Source organism: Tasmannia lanceolata, unplaced genomic scaffold (genome assembly GCF_043159265.1).
Source record: "Tasmannia lanceolata isolate RefF3 unplaced genomic scaffold, GAP_Taslan_0.1 ptg000007l, whole genome shotgun sequence".
NCBI lineage: Eukaryota > Viridiplantae > Streptophyta > Magnoliopsida > Canellales > Winteraceae > Tasmannia > Tasmannia lanceolata.
In genome coordinates, this window is record NW_027518684.1 from 5,188,016 (window position 1) to 5,205,325 (window position 17,310).

Here is a 17,310-nt window from a genome sequence, read left to right on the forward strand (position 1 = left end):
ACCCACAGCCCTATCACTGTTTTAATATTAGCCTTCAATACAACTAGAAACCTTTCACAGAAGCAACATCTTTGGAATGAAAATAGAAAAAAAAAAAAACTCATATGAAATATCCTTATCAACCCATAGGAAAACCAACCTAAACTAATTTTAAACATCAATAAAAAAGGGAAATGATTTCTGCGCCCAAGGGTTTTGATAATCACGTGCTCCACTTGTTTGTCGTGTAGTATTAAAGGGATGTCAGAGGATATTACGGTTCTCAAAAAGCTCTTCAAACCCTTTAAATACTACACGGCAAACAAGTGGAGCGCGTGTTTATCAAAACACTTGGGCGCAGAAATCATTTCCCATAAAAAATCATCACAAATTCACCCAAAGTGATCAGACACCCCATTATGCTTCAGACCAAATTGAGTAGTTTTTTGAGCTTGATACTGACATTGTCAAATTTTAAACATCAAGGTACTTCCTCACTCTATATAGGAGTCCCTTGTAATTTTGGCCATCATGGTAGGTCATGTAATATTGCAAGAAATTGGCCAAAGAGCGGTCAATACCTCTTGCTTCAAGGAAACTATAGAAAACTTTCTGTAATTTCTCATCCAAATCCCTGCAGACAAAATAAATAAAGTTACAGCCTCAACTCATACCTAGAAATCCCAATTCTTTACTTTATCTAAGGGGCAATTTGGATGCGTGGGTTTTAGAATCTTGGATTTCCTCAAGATGGTAGTTGGGAGACGAGAGAATGAGACCAACTGCTTCTCTTCTCTTTAGAATCTTGGATTTTAACTTTTTAAGTAAGAAATCCAGGTTTTAGAAATCTCTCCCACATCCCGAGATTTCTAAAATCTAGAAACATGGGATGATCTCCTACTCTCTTGCTGACTGAAAGAAGGGTGAGAACAGAAAATGGGAGCGGGTCTCTTTCTACCCTCGTCTCCCAACTACGATTTGGAGGAAATCCAAGATTCTAAAATCCGCGTATCCAAACGGCCCCTGTGATTGTTAGAGTTAGATGGACATCCTTAGCATTCTTTTTGTGTGTGGATTTGAAACACCCCCCAAAAACAAAAATCACAATCTTTTTTTCATGACATTATATCTTAAAAGTTAAAATCCGTCATTGATACACTGAAATCTAAAAACCCATTTAAAAGACACAGATTGATTTCCAAAATCCCCACTTTTTCAATTGATTGATGCCCAATTTTCTTCTGAAGAATTAAATTATCCAGCTCAATACCCATTTGTTTTGTTATTTTTTGGGGAATTGAAGGGAATTTCACACAAAGGCATTTCACATCTAACTTTTGCATTAGTGTCTTACTAATAGGGCCCTTCCTGTTTAAAAGTTTAGGTTGGTAACAACATTAGTGGCTTAACCATGAAGAATCCATAGTGGAATTAAAGGCATAATCTAACTTATAAGCAACATAATGGACTCTGTTCATGCAAAAGTCAACAAGAAAATTCCTTGTTTTAGAATCCCTAGCAAATCCCTTATTTTAGATTTCCACAAACTGAAGTTCCCAGTTTGAGTTTTTGTATTTGTATAAAAGTGAAATTAAAGATAGAAAAAACTTACGAAAATTCGGGGCTTGTAAGAATAGCACGAGGTCCACGGGGCTTTGCTTGCATTCTATATATGGTGAAATGTGTAGAAGAAGCACACTTGCAATAGAATTTCAAAGAAATACCCATTTTCCTAATGAGTTTTACAATCACAAAAAGATTCTGGGGACTCGAACCCTCGTTTTCTTTTTCTTTCCGAACCACAACTCGGATAGTCTCACCCTGGAAATGATGCTTCAAGAAGAGTGTATCGGTATCACCACTGATCTGGAACGGGAAATCCTCTGGAACATTAAGTTTCTACACAGAAAATTAAAAGAGAAGCTCAAATTTTGACTGGCTTGGTTTTCTAGGTGAGTTAAATCTCTATTGTCTCCTAAAAGAAAAATAAAATCATAGCAACACAAAAACACACAAACGAGGGGTGCAACTTGGGTCGACCCGAGGAAACCATTTTCCAACCGGAAACCGACCCGACCCGATTTCCAATCCGATGAGGTTCAACCCGACCCGGCCCGAGGAACTCTTTCTTCCAACCCGGCCCAAGTTGAACCCGTCCCGACCAGGATTTTTAAGCTTAAAAAGTAAAAAATCATAAAAAAAATGTTTGGTTTCACTCAGGTCAGGTTGCCAAACCAAACCTTCAACCCGAACCTGACCTGTACTCAACCCGGGTGGGGAAAAGTCAACTCAAACCCGACCTGAACTCAACCCGGATGGGGAAAAGTCAAACTGAACCTGGCCTTTCTTCGGGTTGAACCCGACCCGAGTTGCACCCCTTATTAACACAAGCCATAATAGTGTTTTGAGAGGATTTAATGGGGTTTTTATTTAAACTTACCTCATCTTCTTTCTTATTGAATTCATCAATAACAATACGCCCGAGACGGACTTCGGATTTGGTAAGTTTAGCAGAGGATTTGTGTACTGAAGGAGTTTGTGAGGTTTTTGTCCCAATTGTAGAATAAGGAGAGATTGAGGGAAAATAAAGGCGTAAAGATGACCGAATGGTTTTGCAAAAGAGGGAGGATATTAATGCAGCCATTTTTCTCTCCCTTTTTTTTTTGTTCTTTAGACACTGAGAAGGAATAAGCTTTTGGAATAAGATTTTGAGAGTTGGCTCATTGCCGTTGATAGAGTTGTAAAAGATAAGGAAAAGGAATTACTTTTGTAGCAAGTTTACTAGAAAAGGTAATACTTTTCCTCCAAGTAAAATATAAAATAACCTATTCGTTAAGTTTTAAAAGCAAAGAAAAACGTTAAATAAAAAATGGCACTTGAAATGGCGCCGGACATAAGGGTATATGAGGGCCTGACCTTTTATACCTCCGTTTTGGTTATTTTGATTATGACATCCCTGCCGCACGGTAACTAGGGATGCAACTGGGGTTGGGTTGGGTCGGATTTAGGCCAACCCAAACCCAACCCAGGTTGATATGGTCAACCCTAACCCAACCCGCCTCCAAATCGGGCCGGGTTGAGTTGGGTTGGGTTTGGCTTCATCTAGGACCAAACAGAAAAAATACAAGAAAAAACATAATCTTAAGAAAATCATGATAAAATTAGAGGACAAGGTTGGGTTCGGGTCGGGTAGGGTTGCCAAAACCTCAACCCTAACCCAACCTGAAATTAAATTGGGTTGGCTTTTCCCAACCCTAAGCCAACTCAACCCGAGCCAAAATCTGGTTGAACCTGTTGGGTTCGGGTTCCCATGTTGCACCCCTAACCGGAACAATCTCAACGACACACCCACCGCATAGTAAATTTTGTCACAATCTCCAATGAAACCCATGATTTGCACCACAATCTCCAAACAAAGCCTTAAACTAAGAAACCAGATCACAAAATTAAAGCTAAGATTTCAAGCTCTTTCCTCATTTGTTATCACCATTTCTTCCTCGATCGGTTCGTCACCCAAACTGCTGCATCGAGGTTCTTGTTGATGAGGAAAATCATCAAAGAAAGAAGCAAGAAAGTCCCTCCAACTTCTATTCATGTGCTACTTTGCAAAAGTTGCTGCTCTTGCTGAATCTTGACATCAAGATCTTTAATAGAAGACATGCTCTGGTCTTTTTTTTAAAAAAGAAAACAATTTTCATTCCGATAATCGCAAAGAGAACAATTGAGGAGACAAGCTGTCCCCAAAAGAGACAAAAAAAGTTCTGCTCTGGTGAGTATTCTGCCTTTGGTGATTAAAACTCATTTAAAGCAGAAACTTAGGTGGAATCCAACGTCAAAATCATCTATCCAAGAGCCATACCTACTCTGTTTTAGATCTTTAGAACATCAGGTCATCAGAGTTATAATTTTGGACAGCTGAACACTAGTGCTAATTCATTGGAATGGAGTTAATATGCATAAGGTAATTGGTGTAGTGCAAGATTCCTTAAGATTAAGATCTTGCAAATTCTTCCATTGGTTAAGGGAATTGCTAATGATTAAAATAATAGCATTGGTGTTGTTTCCATTTAGCCATTAAAGGTGGATTGAGTACTGTTTGTGCAAGATTTGTATTAAGTTTGTATGAAATGTTATGCCACTTTCAAAATATTTTAAATCTTACCATCTTTTATCAAAAAGAAAAAAGAAAAAAGAGAAATGATATTTCCTGCCCCCCCCCCCCCCCCCCCCCTTTAACGGTTTCTGTGAGAATGGATCACTGCTTGAGGATAAATTCACCCCTTTAACGTTTTCTTTGTCTTCAAAACTTAACGGATAACGTAAAAGGGGGGGATTTTATCCGTCGCCCCCCCCCCCCCAAAAAAAAAAAAAAGAAAAAAAATCCCTGTAGAGGACAATCGCAGAACCAAGTCAGAAGTAATCAAACACCCTTACAATCCAGCCATTTCCTAGCCATGGCAAAGCAACTAGTTTAGTTATTTTTCTCTTTCTGTACACTACTTTTTTTTTTGTATCCCAACCTACTCATAAAATTCAACTGGAAGTTGAAGAAAATAAAAAGCAATGAAGACACAGGAAAATTCAAAACCAGATCATGGGAAGGAAACTACTAGAATCCGTCGGAAAAAGCAGGTAAACCTTCACCAGAATCCAAACAAAAGATCCTCAAGGGAAAGCATCACGATTAATCAAAAAAAGAGAAAAAAGAGTCCGGAATCCAAGCATCACGATTAATCACAAAAGAGAAAAAAGAGTCTGAAAATCCAAGAATGGAGAAAAATAGAGCAGAACGTTGTATGAATGACTGCAAATGGGCTGATGTACTTCACATTGGAAGGATTCAATGTGGCAAAATCCCACCTGCACTGGTCACATGTAAAGAAAAGGGACGAATTTATCATTTTCCTTTATAAAATGCCAACTTTGAGAAAATAACAAACTATAAAAAACAACATGCCTCCTATATTGTTTTGCATTTATATACCCCAGATTTCTCATTTTAACGTCCTTTTATCGTTATTTCTTCATTGCTTGGGTCAATCAGAGTATTACAAGAGTACTACAGGAGGTGTTTTAAGTCCCTTTGATCATAGAGATCAATGCTGCATCATACTGTTGTGTCCTAGGGGTGATTGCGCTTGAGACTCTTGTATTAAATAATAGACCTTAAAATATTCTCTTATTCACGGCCCAAGCACCATTTTAATATTAGCCTTCAAACAACTAGAAACCTTTCACAAAAGAAGCATCTTTGGAAAAAAAAAAAAAAAAAAAAAACTCATGAAATCTCCATAACAACCTATCAGAAAACCAGCCAAAACTAATTTTAACCATCAATTAAAAATCATCACAAATTCTCCCAAAGTGATCATATATGATATATCCCATTATTTTTCGAACCAAATTGAGTAGTTTTGGGATTCTTTCTAACATTGTCTAATTTTAAATATCAATGTACAGCCTCACGTGTTCTAGCAGTCCCACATAATTTTGGCCAGCAATGTGGGTCATGTAACATTGCAAGAAATTCGCCAAAGAGCTATTGATACCTCTTTCTTCAAGGTATTTGTAGAAAGCCGTCTGTAATTTCTCATCCAACTCCCTGCAGACAAAACAAATAAAGTTGCAGCTTCAACTCACACCCAAAAATCCAATTCTTTTACTTTATCTAAGATTATTAGAGGAGGAATGATGGAATGAAAGGTGCCCTTGCAATAACCAGCTATAAGGGTGCTCCCCAGTGGTCCTTTTCATCAAAGTCCATTTATGAGCGCCCTCGTAGCTGATTTTTGCAAGGGCGCCTTTCATTCTATCATTCCTCTTTGTACAGTTACATGGACATCCCTAGTATTCTTTTTGTGTGTGGATTGAAACACCCACCAAAAATAAAAACAAAATCTTTTTTCTGTCACAATGATATCTTAAAAGTTTGAATCCTTCATCGCTAGACTGAAATCTAAAATCCCATTTAAAAGACACAGAAGGATATCCTAAATCCCCTTTTTTCAATTGATTGATGCCCAATTTTCCGCTGTAGAATAAATTTTCCAGCTCAATACCCATTTGTTTTGTTTGTTTTTGGGGATTTGAAGGGAATTTCGCGGATGACTTTTGCATTAGTGAACACCATTCAAGTTACTAGGGCCATACTAATAGGGCCCTTCCTATTAAACTCTTAGGTTGGGAGGGCCATTAGTGACTTAACCATGAAGAATCCAGAGTCTAATAAAGGGCATAATCTAACTCATAAGCAACATAATGGACTGCCCATGCAAAAATCAATCACGAAATGCCTTTCCACAAAACTCCCTTCATTTTCAATTAGGTCTTGCTCTAGCCTCTTTAGGGGCTATTACTTCCTTGGTAGCTCAACACATGTACTCTTTACCTGCTTATGCGTTATAGCACAAGACTTTACTACTGAAATGCTTACGAGAATTTGGGGCTTGTAATAACAGGTGAACCAGTTCCAGGTTACTTTGCTTGCATTCTATCCACGGTGATATGTGAAGAAGAAGACACAACTGCAATAGACTTTCAAAGAAATCCCTGTTTTTCCTAGTGAGTTATACAACCAAAGAAAGATTCAGTGGTCTACAACTCTCGTTTTCTTCTAATTTCTCAACAAAACCAAGGCTCCTAACCTTAACTCGAATACTCTCGCCATGGAAATAACGCTTAAATAAAAGTTTATCTTCATGACCAAAGATATCGAACGGGAGCTCCTCTGGAAAATCAAATTCCTACACAGAAACAAAAATAGGAGGAATCACAAAATCACACAACCCATAATAGAGTTTTGAGAAAAAGGGTATTTGAAGAAAAAGCCAGAGAGGATTAGAGATGGGTATTTTTATTGCATTTTACCTCATTGATATTTTTCTGATTGAATTTATCAATAACAATACGGCCAAGACTGAGTTCTGATTTGAGACGTTCAGAAGAGGATTTGTCTTCGTCCAAGGGGGATAATGGAGAGGGTTCTGAAGGGGTTTGGGAGATTTTTGTAGAAAAATTAGAGATTAAGGAAAAATAAGGGCGTGGAGAGAGAATAGATGATGAGAGAAGAAGGGTTTAGCGAAAGAGGGAGGAAATGAGTGGAGGCATTTTTCTCTCTTTTTTCTACACTCAGAAAAAAGGAATAAGCTTTTGGAGGTTTTGGAACCAAGAATTGAAAGAGGGTTTAGGTCCGCCCCTTTTGATTATTTGGGAGAGCAACAGTGTACGTGGCAATCAGCCTGATTGAATCCTTCGGACATGAAGTACATCACCCCGTCTGCAGTCATTGATACACTGCCGCTGCTGCTGAGTGTCCCAAGTAATAAAAAACAGGTGGATTTATCACTTCCCAAAAAAATTGAACCTGTAATGGCCCAATTGCACTTGTAATGGCCCAGGGTATTTTGAGGCCCACCATTTTATTCCTACGTTTTGATGATAACAACCCTGCCACTTGGGGTTGTAACTCGGGTCGAGCGGGTCGAGTTTTCAAGAACCCTACCCTCCCCGAGAAACTATTTTGAGTTGGGTCGGGCGGGTCAGGTTTTCAAGAACCCTATCCTACCCAAGAAACTATCTCAGGTCGAGTCGGGTCGGGTTTATTTTTGAAAACCCACGATTCATAGAGATAGTTTCTCGGGTAGGGCCGGATCGAGTTTCTCAACATTGTCGCCTTAGCTACGCTTTTTTGTTCTCTGGAGTTAGCAGACCCTAAAGTGGAATATTAAATCTGGGGTAGTGATATCCCCCCCCATCCCACCCCCCATCCCCCAACAGAAATCGTTAGCTTTTAAGCCTTTTGGAGTTAACGGTGGCTCCTCCACCCCTTCCACCCCTTTGTATTTCCTAACGATATCTATGAAGAGGGGGAGGGGGGGCATATCACTACCCTAAATCTGTCACAAGTACAAGCAAACATTAGCCCTAGCTACACTCAATTCCTTTAATAAATTCTTATTTGTTGAGACAAAGATCCGGTCTTTTTACAAATAAAAAAGGTGAATATTTAAGTATGAAAATATTCTTCCCGATAACCCAGACAACGAAGTTGTAATTGTGCCCCAAAAAACACATTAATCATCCAATCAGTTACTTAGATCAACATTAGAAGTAGATGTTTATGTTTTATGTGAAACATTTACATGTCTCAAACTAGCACATAACATGTAATTAGTAGAAGCAGATTAATAATAACTGGTTTAAAAAAATTTCAAAAAAAAATAAGTGGTTTAAAAATTAGAACATCAACAGCACCAGAATCCAATATACAACATCAAAATTTAGTCACCCTGTATTTTTACATCACTCCACTTATTAGGATTACAAGAACTGGAGTTGCAACTCGGGTCGGGCTTTCCAAAACCCTACCCTACCCTACCCTAGAAGCTAACTCGGGTCGGATTATTTTTTTAAAAACCCACGATTCCTAAACCCGGCTCATGTTTTTTTCGGGTGGGGTTGATGCGGGTCGGGTAAAACCCAACCCAAGTTGCAACCCTGCCGCCACACCATAACAGTCGCAACCAAACGCCCACGCATAATACCAGATTGACATCTCATAATGGCACCCTGATGCACGCTCACAATCTCCAACCAAACAATTGCATAGCATCAGGGGGTGGCCCGTTACACCTCATGTTTTGGAAATGATATATGGTGGATGACCGTGCATGCACGTGCAGCTCCAAAAAAAAAATAGTGGGGCCCATACCTTTTTGGTGATCCAAGCCATTCATTTGTTGGGCCCTGATGTAGATTGGGTGTGCCAGAAAGTCATCTCCATAGGATGTTCTTAACCCTCCGATTTTTGTAAGTTTAAAATGGACTGCAAAATATAAAAACCTCCATGAATCTGAGCGTTAGGATCATCATATGCAAAAGATTTTCTGGGCACATCCTATCTACATCAGGGTCCAACAAATGAGCGGTTTAGATCACCAAAAATTATAGGCCCCACTCATTTTTGGGGCTCCGTCGACCATATAAATTCTCCTCTAATTGGCTTATTTTTTGTTTTAATTTTAACTGATCTTTTAATAAGGAAAATGTTTTTTAAAAGCCAATTCACTGCCCTTCTCTAGGATTGCCATACTTGGGCCATATAGTTTTTTAGGGGAGCAACTCGGGTCAGGTTGAACCCGAACCCAAGGGGTTGAAGCCGAAAAAAGGTCGGGTCAGGTCTGGTTGGGTTCGAGTTGACTTTTCTCAACCTGGGTAGAGCTTAGGTCGGGTTTTGGGTTGAGTGTTTGGCAACCGAACCCGAGTGAAAACCCAACATTTTTTATAATTTTATAATTTTTTAAGTTTAAAAACTTGGGTCGGGCCGGGTCGGGTTGGAAAAATGGTTCCTCAGGTCGGGTTCAGATTTGAAAAATGGGTTCTTGGGGTCGGGCTGGCCTCAACCCGACCCAACCCGACCTGAGTTGCACCCCTTTAGTTTTTGCAGTATTGGATGTTTGAGTTTGACTTTCTTGTTTGGCATGTCCCAATTGAATTGCAATCTATTGCTTGAACAATTCATGAAAAGTGCGAAAAGGCAAGACCTCTACTTGAACAAATCTGTGGCATCAATTAGAGATGGGATAAGATAGACTTCTTCCAAATACAACTGTCCTGTCCCCTCCAATAAAGAAGCACACTTTTCAACAAAGGGGAGAGGGTTGGATGTGCATGCAGATACTGCTATTGGTTATGCTGCCTCCATCGTGAAGGTGTTATTTGCAGAGCTATTCCCTAATTTTCTCTAGAGTGGAGAGATAATATTTACACTGAATTCTTGTTCACTTCATATACAAAAACTCTGTCTAAGATTGTGTTTCACTTGCATGTAAGAATTGGTAATAAAAACCTATAGCTAGCTGATGCATTTTTTTTTTTTTTTTGAGAATGGTAGATCATATTTCCTAACTGCAACTTTTATTTCATACTCTGAGTGATGCTAAAAGCAATTTGGTAGTGTCACATGGGCAAAACTATTATAATATAGCAAATGAATCGATAGTATCACGGGTGTATTTTGTACCCAGAATTTTGTGGTTTTTTAAGAGGGGAGTGATAAATCGACCCCCTATGTCTCTTTCTCTCTCCTCTCTATATCTCTAACTCAGACAAGAGAGAAAGAGCAATAGGGGTCGATTTAAGATATTTGACGGTGGATTTATTTAGCTGACCCCAACTAGTTTGGGACAAAAGCTTTGTTGAGTTGAGTTGAGTTGAGGGTGGATTTATCACTGCCCTTTTGAATATTGAAAACATTTTTATTTTTTAATATCTTTACTGGCAGTCATATTCACCGGTAAAAGGGGCCTCCTTTGAATTCACTTGGCCCTATACATTTAATAAATTAAGGGAGATCCTGACTACCAGAATATGTGGAATATCAACAATTCGAGTATGCTATACTTTGGCCGGAATGTAAAAGATACACCGCCGGACATCATTATGCACCGGTAAAATCTTTAGGAATGCCTCCTTTAGTGGTGAATTATAGACAGCCCCTATTTCACCTGTATATGATGTACCGGCGGATAGGTAAGCTATTACCGGCGCTCCTGATAAAAAATAAAATTCTTGTAATGAGGATTGTTACTATTTTAATATAACACACGATTAATTTTTTTTTAAGTTCTGGTTGCTTATAGTTTTACCATCAATTTTAAAAGAAAGTGTTTTTACTCTTTCATCCTAAAACCTTTGCCTCACCTTAAAAGGTGAGAATTTTTTCATGGGCATATAATGTGGTCCCTACTTCCCTTGCATTGTGAATGAGAAGAGGAGATGGGGACCTACGTGCATGGGCCACCATGTGGGCCCATAGTTGAATCGAATGCGGTTTGAAACCTCAACCAGAGCGCGTAATGAAATCTCCACTTACTGATGGTTTAACATTTTTTTTATTTAAGGGGCATTTTCAAAAGGTTACTAAAACTATTTAGAGGGCATCTTATCCAGACGGTTTTTGAAAGGAAAATAGAAAGAAAAAACTCATATGAAATCTCCTTATCAAACCATATGAAAACTATCCTAAAACTAACTCTAAACATCAATTATAAATTCTACCAAAGTGATCATATGTCCCATTAAGTGTTGGCCCAAATTGAGTAGTTTTGAGCTTCTTACTGACATCAACTATGCATTTACCACTACTTCCTCATAATGAACTCCGCCGTGCAATCTAGCCATGCCAAGTACTCTTCTCCAGCCTCGTAGCTCATGTAACAATGCAAGAAATTCGTCAAAGAGCTATCGATACCTCTTGCTTTAAGGAAATTGTAGAAAGCTTCCTGTAATTGCTCATCCAAATCCCTGCACACAAAAGAAATAAACTTACAGCTTCAACTCATACCTAAAAAGCCCACTGTTTTTTTTTTTTTACTTTAGCTAAGATTGTTAGCATTAGACAGACCCCTTACTATTCTTTTTGTGTGTGGATTGGTCCCCCCACCCCCACAAAAAGAAAAAAAACAATCCTTTTTCCGTGAAATTGATGTCTTAAAAGTTAAAATCCTTCACTGATAGACTGGACCTTAAAAACCCATTTAAAAGGCAAAGATTGATTTTCCTAAATCTCCCCCTTTTCAGTTGATTGATGCCAAACAAACTTTTCTCTGCTTACTACCCAATTGTTTGTTTTTTTGGGGGGATTTGCTAGGGGATTTCGCCGCAAGGCATTTCGCGACTGACTTTTGCATAAGAAAAACAGCCACATATGCTCACTTTTCAGCATATTTTGTATTGTGCATGTAATTCCTCTGATGTGGGTGTTCACTAGTGCAAAAGTCAGCTGTGAAATATCTTTCTGAGAATTCCCTAGCGAATCCCTTGTTTATTCTTTCCACAAATTGAAGTTCCCATTTCTAATTTTTGTAGAAAAGTGAAGAAAAAAAAAAAAAAGGGGGGGGGGGGGGGGGGGGGGGGGGGACTTACGAAAATTTGGGGCATGTAAAAACAGGTGAAACATCAGGGAAAACATCAGGGCGCTTTATTTGCATTCTATCCACGGTTTTATGTGTAGAAGAAGCAGTGCAATAGAATATTCGGCGGACTTGAACTTTCCTTTTCTTCTTTTTTCTCAGCAAGACTTCTAAGCATTTTAACCTCAACTTGGATACTCTCACCCGGGAAATAATTCTTCAATATGAGTTTATCAACATCATCGATGATCTTGAATGGTAACCCCTCTGGAACATCAGGTTCCTACAAAGAAAAAATAGGAGGAATCACATGAATCTTAAATTTTGACCACTGGGCTTGGTTTTCTAGGTTAGTTAAATATCTGTTGGCTCTTGTTGAAGTATAAATGATTAAATAACACCAACTCTAACAGCTTAAGCTTTCGGAGTAATGGGTTGTTTCACATGATATTAGAGCTATTGCCTCACTGCAAATCCTGAGTTTAAAATCCAATAACTCCTTCGTAGATATTATAAATCCATGTGTACGGCAACCCAAAGAGGGGCCACTCGCGAGGGGGAGTGTTGAAGTATAAATGATTAAATAACATGAACCCTAAAAGCAGGGGCGAAGCCAGGAATTGACACTTGGGGGAGTGGGGGGGGGGGGGGACAGGCTAATTTACACTTGCCAGCATTGGGCATTGGGGGGCCATAGCCACTATACTACCTATGCATGCATGGATGTACATGCACCTTTAATGAGATTTTTAAAATCATTGGGGGGCCATGGCCCCACTCATGCTATATGTGCCTCCGCCCCTCTTAAGCTTTTGGAGCTTTTGGAGTTATTGGTTGTTTCACATGGTATAGGAGCCACTGTGCAGATCAAAACTCAATAACTCCTTGATAGATATTATAAATCCACGTGTACGGCCAACCCAAAGAGGGAGTGTTGAAGTATAAATGTTTAAAGGGTTTTGCTAACCGGCCATCTGTTAAGGGGCATTTAATTTAATTGCTCTTGAGAACATGAATTTACACTTTGAGATTTTTACACCTGTTTTGAGATTTTATTATCAAAACATGTGTAAATTCACGATCCCAAAGGCAATTAAATGCCCCTTAACGAGGGCACCCGTTAGCAAAACCCATGTTTAAATAACACTAACTCTAACAGCTTAAGCTTTTGGAGTACTTGGTAGTTTCACATCTTTCTTTTTTTTTGATAGGTAGTTTCACATCTTTTAACCGGAAAGAAAAAGAAAAGCATGGCAACACAAATCTTTGAAGAAAAACCCAGAGAGAATTTGATGGGTTTTTCTGTCTACACTTACCTCATCGCTATCTACGGAATATATTTCATCGATAAGAGTATGGCGGAGACGCACTTCGGCTTTGACACGTTTAGCATTGGATTTGGTATGGAAGGGGAATAATGGAGAGGGTTCTGAGGGGTTTTGGGAGATTTTTTTCTTAGTAGAAGGCTTCATATAGGTCCAGGCTTTTCTGGTTGCAAAGGGAAGGAGGAAAGATGAGCGAAGGGTGGTTTTGCGAAGAGGGGGGAGATGAATGCAGCCATTTTTTCTATCTTTTTTTTCTGCATTCAAGAAGCTTTTGGAGCTTTTGGACAACAGATTTGATGAGGCCGGTTTAAGGAATGAGCTAAGGGGATATAGTAGGGTTTTAATACAAGAGAAGTGAGAAAAGAATGCAGGGTTGTAGAAGATCGAAAAGGAAATACTACTTCATCAAGTTTACTCCAAAAGGAAAACTTTTCCACCAAGTTTTCTCTAGCCTGTTTGGTTTGGGAGAAAGGCAAGGAAAGAGATGGAAAGGAAACACTTTTCCATGCTTCATTGTTTGGTTGTAGCTAGTATACCACTTGTTTAGATACATGTGAGGGTTATTATTTTTATTTATTTATTTATTTTACTCTTAGGCCCTCAATTGGACTATCCATCTTAGACCAACTAATAGTTTCGTGATTAGCATAAACACTAGTTACTTTTTAAGTTACAGGACCTACATTTTATATAAGACTGCTAGTAAATCATTGTTTAACATACAAGTTGGTCACTTACCCTCTATGTGGGATCCAACAATTCATCTCGGACGTTAGTTATACATGTGGCTCATTAGTTTTCATTAGGGATGAAGTAAAAGATATATTCACCCTTTTGTATTCCTTGGGTCAGCCCCTCTAGTGTATTTATAACTATTGTTTTACACTACGAGGAGGGTGAATATATCCACCCACCACCCTCTAGTTTATTCATGGGGGTTTGCTAGAGACCATCTCGCAGAAGGCATTTTGCGGGTGGGCTGTTGCATGTGATAGCTGCCACCTCACATGAATTAAGGCCACATTTAGAGACTCACAAGATTTGGATTTGGATTTCTCGCATTTGCAGGTGATATTTGGAATTGGATTAGATCCTTAGATTTCCACATCAGCTACAACAGTGAAAAAAAATCAGAAGCTGCAAATCTGCTCTACAAGACATTATTTGAAAATCAATATTTGTGGCAATTACCTTCACCCCCGTTGCTCCTCGACCTTGCTGCTGTAGACGTCCCCACAAAACATGAGCATGAGGATGATTGATGTAATTTGTATCCAAAACTAAAATCCAAATCCAAATTCAAATTCAAAAACATGAGGTATCCAAACGTAACCTAAATGAATATGACAAAATCTGAGCATGTGGGGCCAGCCTGCTCTCACATACAACAGCCCATTCACAAAATGCCTTTTGCGAGTTGGTCTCTAGCAATCCCCTTATTTATGACTTATGAGATCTCGTTTTACAAGGGAGTGGCTCTTGCAATAAAAAAGGGTGTATATATCATTTCCCTTTCATTATCAAGCTGTCCTAAGATGGGGCCACAAACCAAGGCTAAGACGATCTATTAAAGCGGTCGAGGCTCTTCGTTGCTTAGAGAAGCAGCGTTGCCTAACCTCAGCTTACCCATCACAAAAAAAAACAAAACCAGAAGCAGCAATGACGTCATTAGGTTGACACGTAAGTTTCGATCACGACACGTGAGACCCTATCTCCCTCGGATCCTCAACAAACTTGTTTCTTCTTATCCCTTTAACTGTTTTATTATTTGGGAAAATTACATATACACTTTTGACCATTTTCCGCTTTAAACCCTATGGTTTGGAAGTTACCAACGACACCCTCTCAACTTTGCGTGGGTTTTTTAATGTGACGAAGTGGACGGAAAGGTTTTAACATGACGGAGTAGACGGAAAGGGGGAAATGACTGTTATGCCCCTGTCTTCCCCGACTAAAATTAAGATTTTCATACTTTAAAACTGAAAATTAAGATTTGATTCAAACCCTTGTTTATTTATCAACATAAACCCTCACTTTAGGAGTTTTATTTGTTTTCATTCAAATCATTATAATGATTTGCGCATAAACTCTAATATTTTAGAGATTTTTTTTTTTTTTTATCAATGTTTTTTTTTTTTTTTTAATGTAGGGTTTCATTGTCTGTGGTGGAGGTGACGACGGTGGCCGGAGATGGCGACGGCAGCGGTGGCCGAAGTTGGCGGTGGGAAATGGCGTAAGCCTAATCCCTTTGCAAGGCTTAAAACCAGTGATAAAGGGTATTTCTGTCCTCAAAATATTAACCATGGTTAGTTTTAGTCATTCCGCCAGGTTAAACTAACGGACCGTCAACGGAGGGGGTCTACTTAAAAATGTCAGAAAGTTGAGGGGGTGTCTTTGGTAACTTCCAAACCACAGGGTTTAAAGCGGAAAATGGCCAAACCATAAGGGGTCTATCTATAATTTTCCCTTATTATTTCTTTTTCATCCACAAGCCTTCTCTTGGATTTTGATTTCGCGTGGTGCTATATTGTTTATGTCTTTTGTAAAGGGAAATGTTATCAGCATTTCAGCACTACTGTATTTTGATGATGGGACTCCTCACTTTATTAAAAGTACGGTATGGACCGCACCATAGGATGATCCAAACCGTCCAGTAGATGGGTCACAGCCTATTTGACCCAAAAATCATTTTCATAGGTTGATCCTAACCCTCCGATCTATTGACGGTTATGATCAACCCTCTAACATTCAGATCAGAGTGTTAGGATCAACCTACGGAAATGATTTTTGGGGCAAAGCCTATTTAGGCTGTGGCCCATCTAATGAACGGTTTAGATGATCCTATGGTGCGGTCCATACCGTACTTTTAATAAAGTAAGGAGTGCCCTCATCAAAATACAGTAGTTCTGATAACATTTCCCTTTATAAAAATGTGATGCATTTTAGATCAAGTAAATGATAATTTCACCCGTTTTTTGTTTTGTTTGTCTTTTACGTAAAATATGTACTAATGAGATATATCTTAGCATAGAGGTCCTAAAGGCAAAAAAATTAGTAGACCTCGAAGGTATACATATCAATAATCTAATAGAGGGGCTAAAATGCAGGGCCAAAGTCCAGAAATAAATGGGATACTTATATAAAAGTTAGGGATTTGCTAGGGAATTTCACAGAAAGGCATTTCGCAGCTGACTTTTGCACAAGAGAACAAAAGAACAGCCACAAAGGCTCACTTTTGAGCAGATTTTTTTCTTATTCATTTAGGAGCCGTTTGGATACCTCATATTTTATATTTGGATTTGGAATTGAGTTTTGAATACAAAATGCATAGATCTGCCAGCTCATGTTCAGGGAGACAGAGAGGAAAGGGGGTACTTTCTACTAGAGAGGAGAGGTTGAGGAGCAAAGAGGGTGAAGGAAACTGCCAGATCTGTGGATTTCCAATTACTTATTTCCACAGCATATTTGGATACTTTGTATTTGGATTTGGATTTGAGTTTTGAATACAAAATGCATAGATCTGCCAGCTCATGTTTAGGGAGACAGAGAGGGAAGGGGGTACTTTTCGACTAGAGGTGAGAGGTTGAGGAGCAGAGAGGGTGAAGGAAACTGTCAGATCTGTGGATTTCCAATTACTTATTTCCACAACATATTTGGAAATCTGACTTTTTCACTGTCAGATGCTGATATGGAAATCCAAGGATTTGATCCGGATCCAAATCACAATGCAAAATGGGCTGAAAATGTGAGAAATCCAAATCAAAATCATCTCGGCATCCAAAGGGGCCCTACTTCATTTGAGATGGTTGTTCTCTCGTGCAAAAGCTAGCAGTGAGATGCCTTTCCGCTAGATTCCCTAGCAAATCCCTGAAAGTTATTAAGTTTTATACTAATGGCCCTACAAGAGGTCCTAACTAATGGTTAAAATTTCAATTAATGGCCCATTTATATGCTAATCTATGATCTATTAGTGTGGCTAATTAGCCTACTAGGCCTCATTACTAACTCATTCCTATACAAACTGGCCTCAATCTACTTTGTATATCTAAAAGGGAGTGCTCAATTGGCACATGTGATAAGAAGTTACATATCAG

At 38.9% G+C, this 17,310-nt stretch overlaps 1 protein-coding gene and 1 long non-coding RNA gene across 2 annotated transcripts; both read right to left on the minus strand.

Moving 5' to 3' along the window:
* Positions 1–453: 453 nt before the first annotated feature.
* Positions 454–2,623, minus strand: LOC143881272 (uncharacterized protein At2g39795, mitochondrial-like). The gene is made up of 3 exons (XM_077384258.1): positions 2,420–2,623; positions 1,592–1,878; positions 454–613 (listed from the first exon to the last, which is right to left on the minus strand). Exons 1-3 carry the CDS (start codon positions 2,621–2,623, stop codon positions 454–456), a joined length of 651 nt encoding a protein of 216 aa, XP_077240373.1.
* Positions 2,624–11,057: 8,434 nt separating this feature from the next.
* On the minus strand, positions 11,058–13,560 carry LOC143880848 (uncharacterized). Its single transcript, XR_013251799.1, has 3 exons — positions 13,208–13,560; positions 11,905–12,174; positions 11,058–11,283 (listed from the first exon to the last, which is right to left on the minus strand). It is a non-coding gene; the product is annotated as an uncharacterized LOC143880848 (long non-coding RNA).
* Positions 13,561–17,310: the final 3,750 nt, after the last annotated feature.

What these genes read in the sequence shown, in the direction of transcription:
- LOC143881272 (XM_077384258.1), bottom strand. Translation starts at nt 2,623, where the DNA reads ATGGCTGCATTAATATCCTCCCTCTTTTGCAAAACCATTCGGTCATCT. An exon ending in TCAATAAGAAAGAAGATGAG is followed by an intron (nt 1,879 to 2,419) that starts GTAAGTTTAAAT and finishes TTTTCTGTGTAG; the next exon opens with AAACTTAATGTTCCAGAGGA. An exon ending in CTTACAAGCCCCGAATTTTC is followed by an intron (nt 614 to 1,591) that starts GTAAGTTTTTTC and finishes TTTTGTCTGCAG; the next exon opens with GGATTTGGATGAGAAATTAC.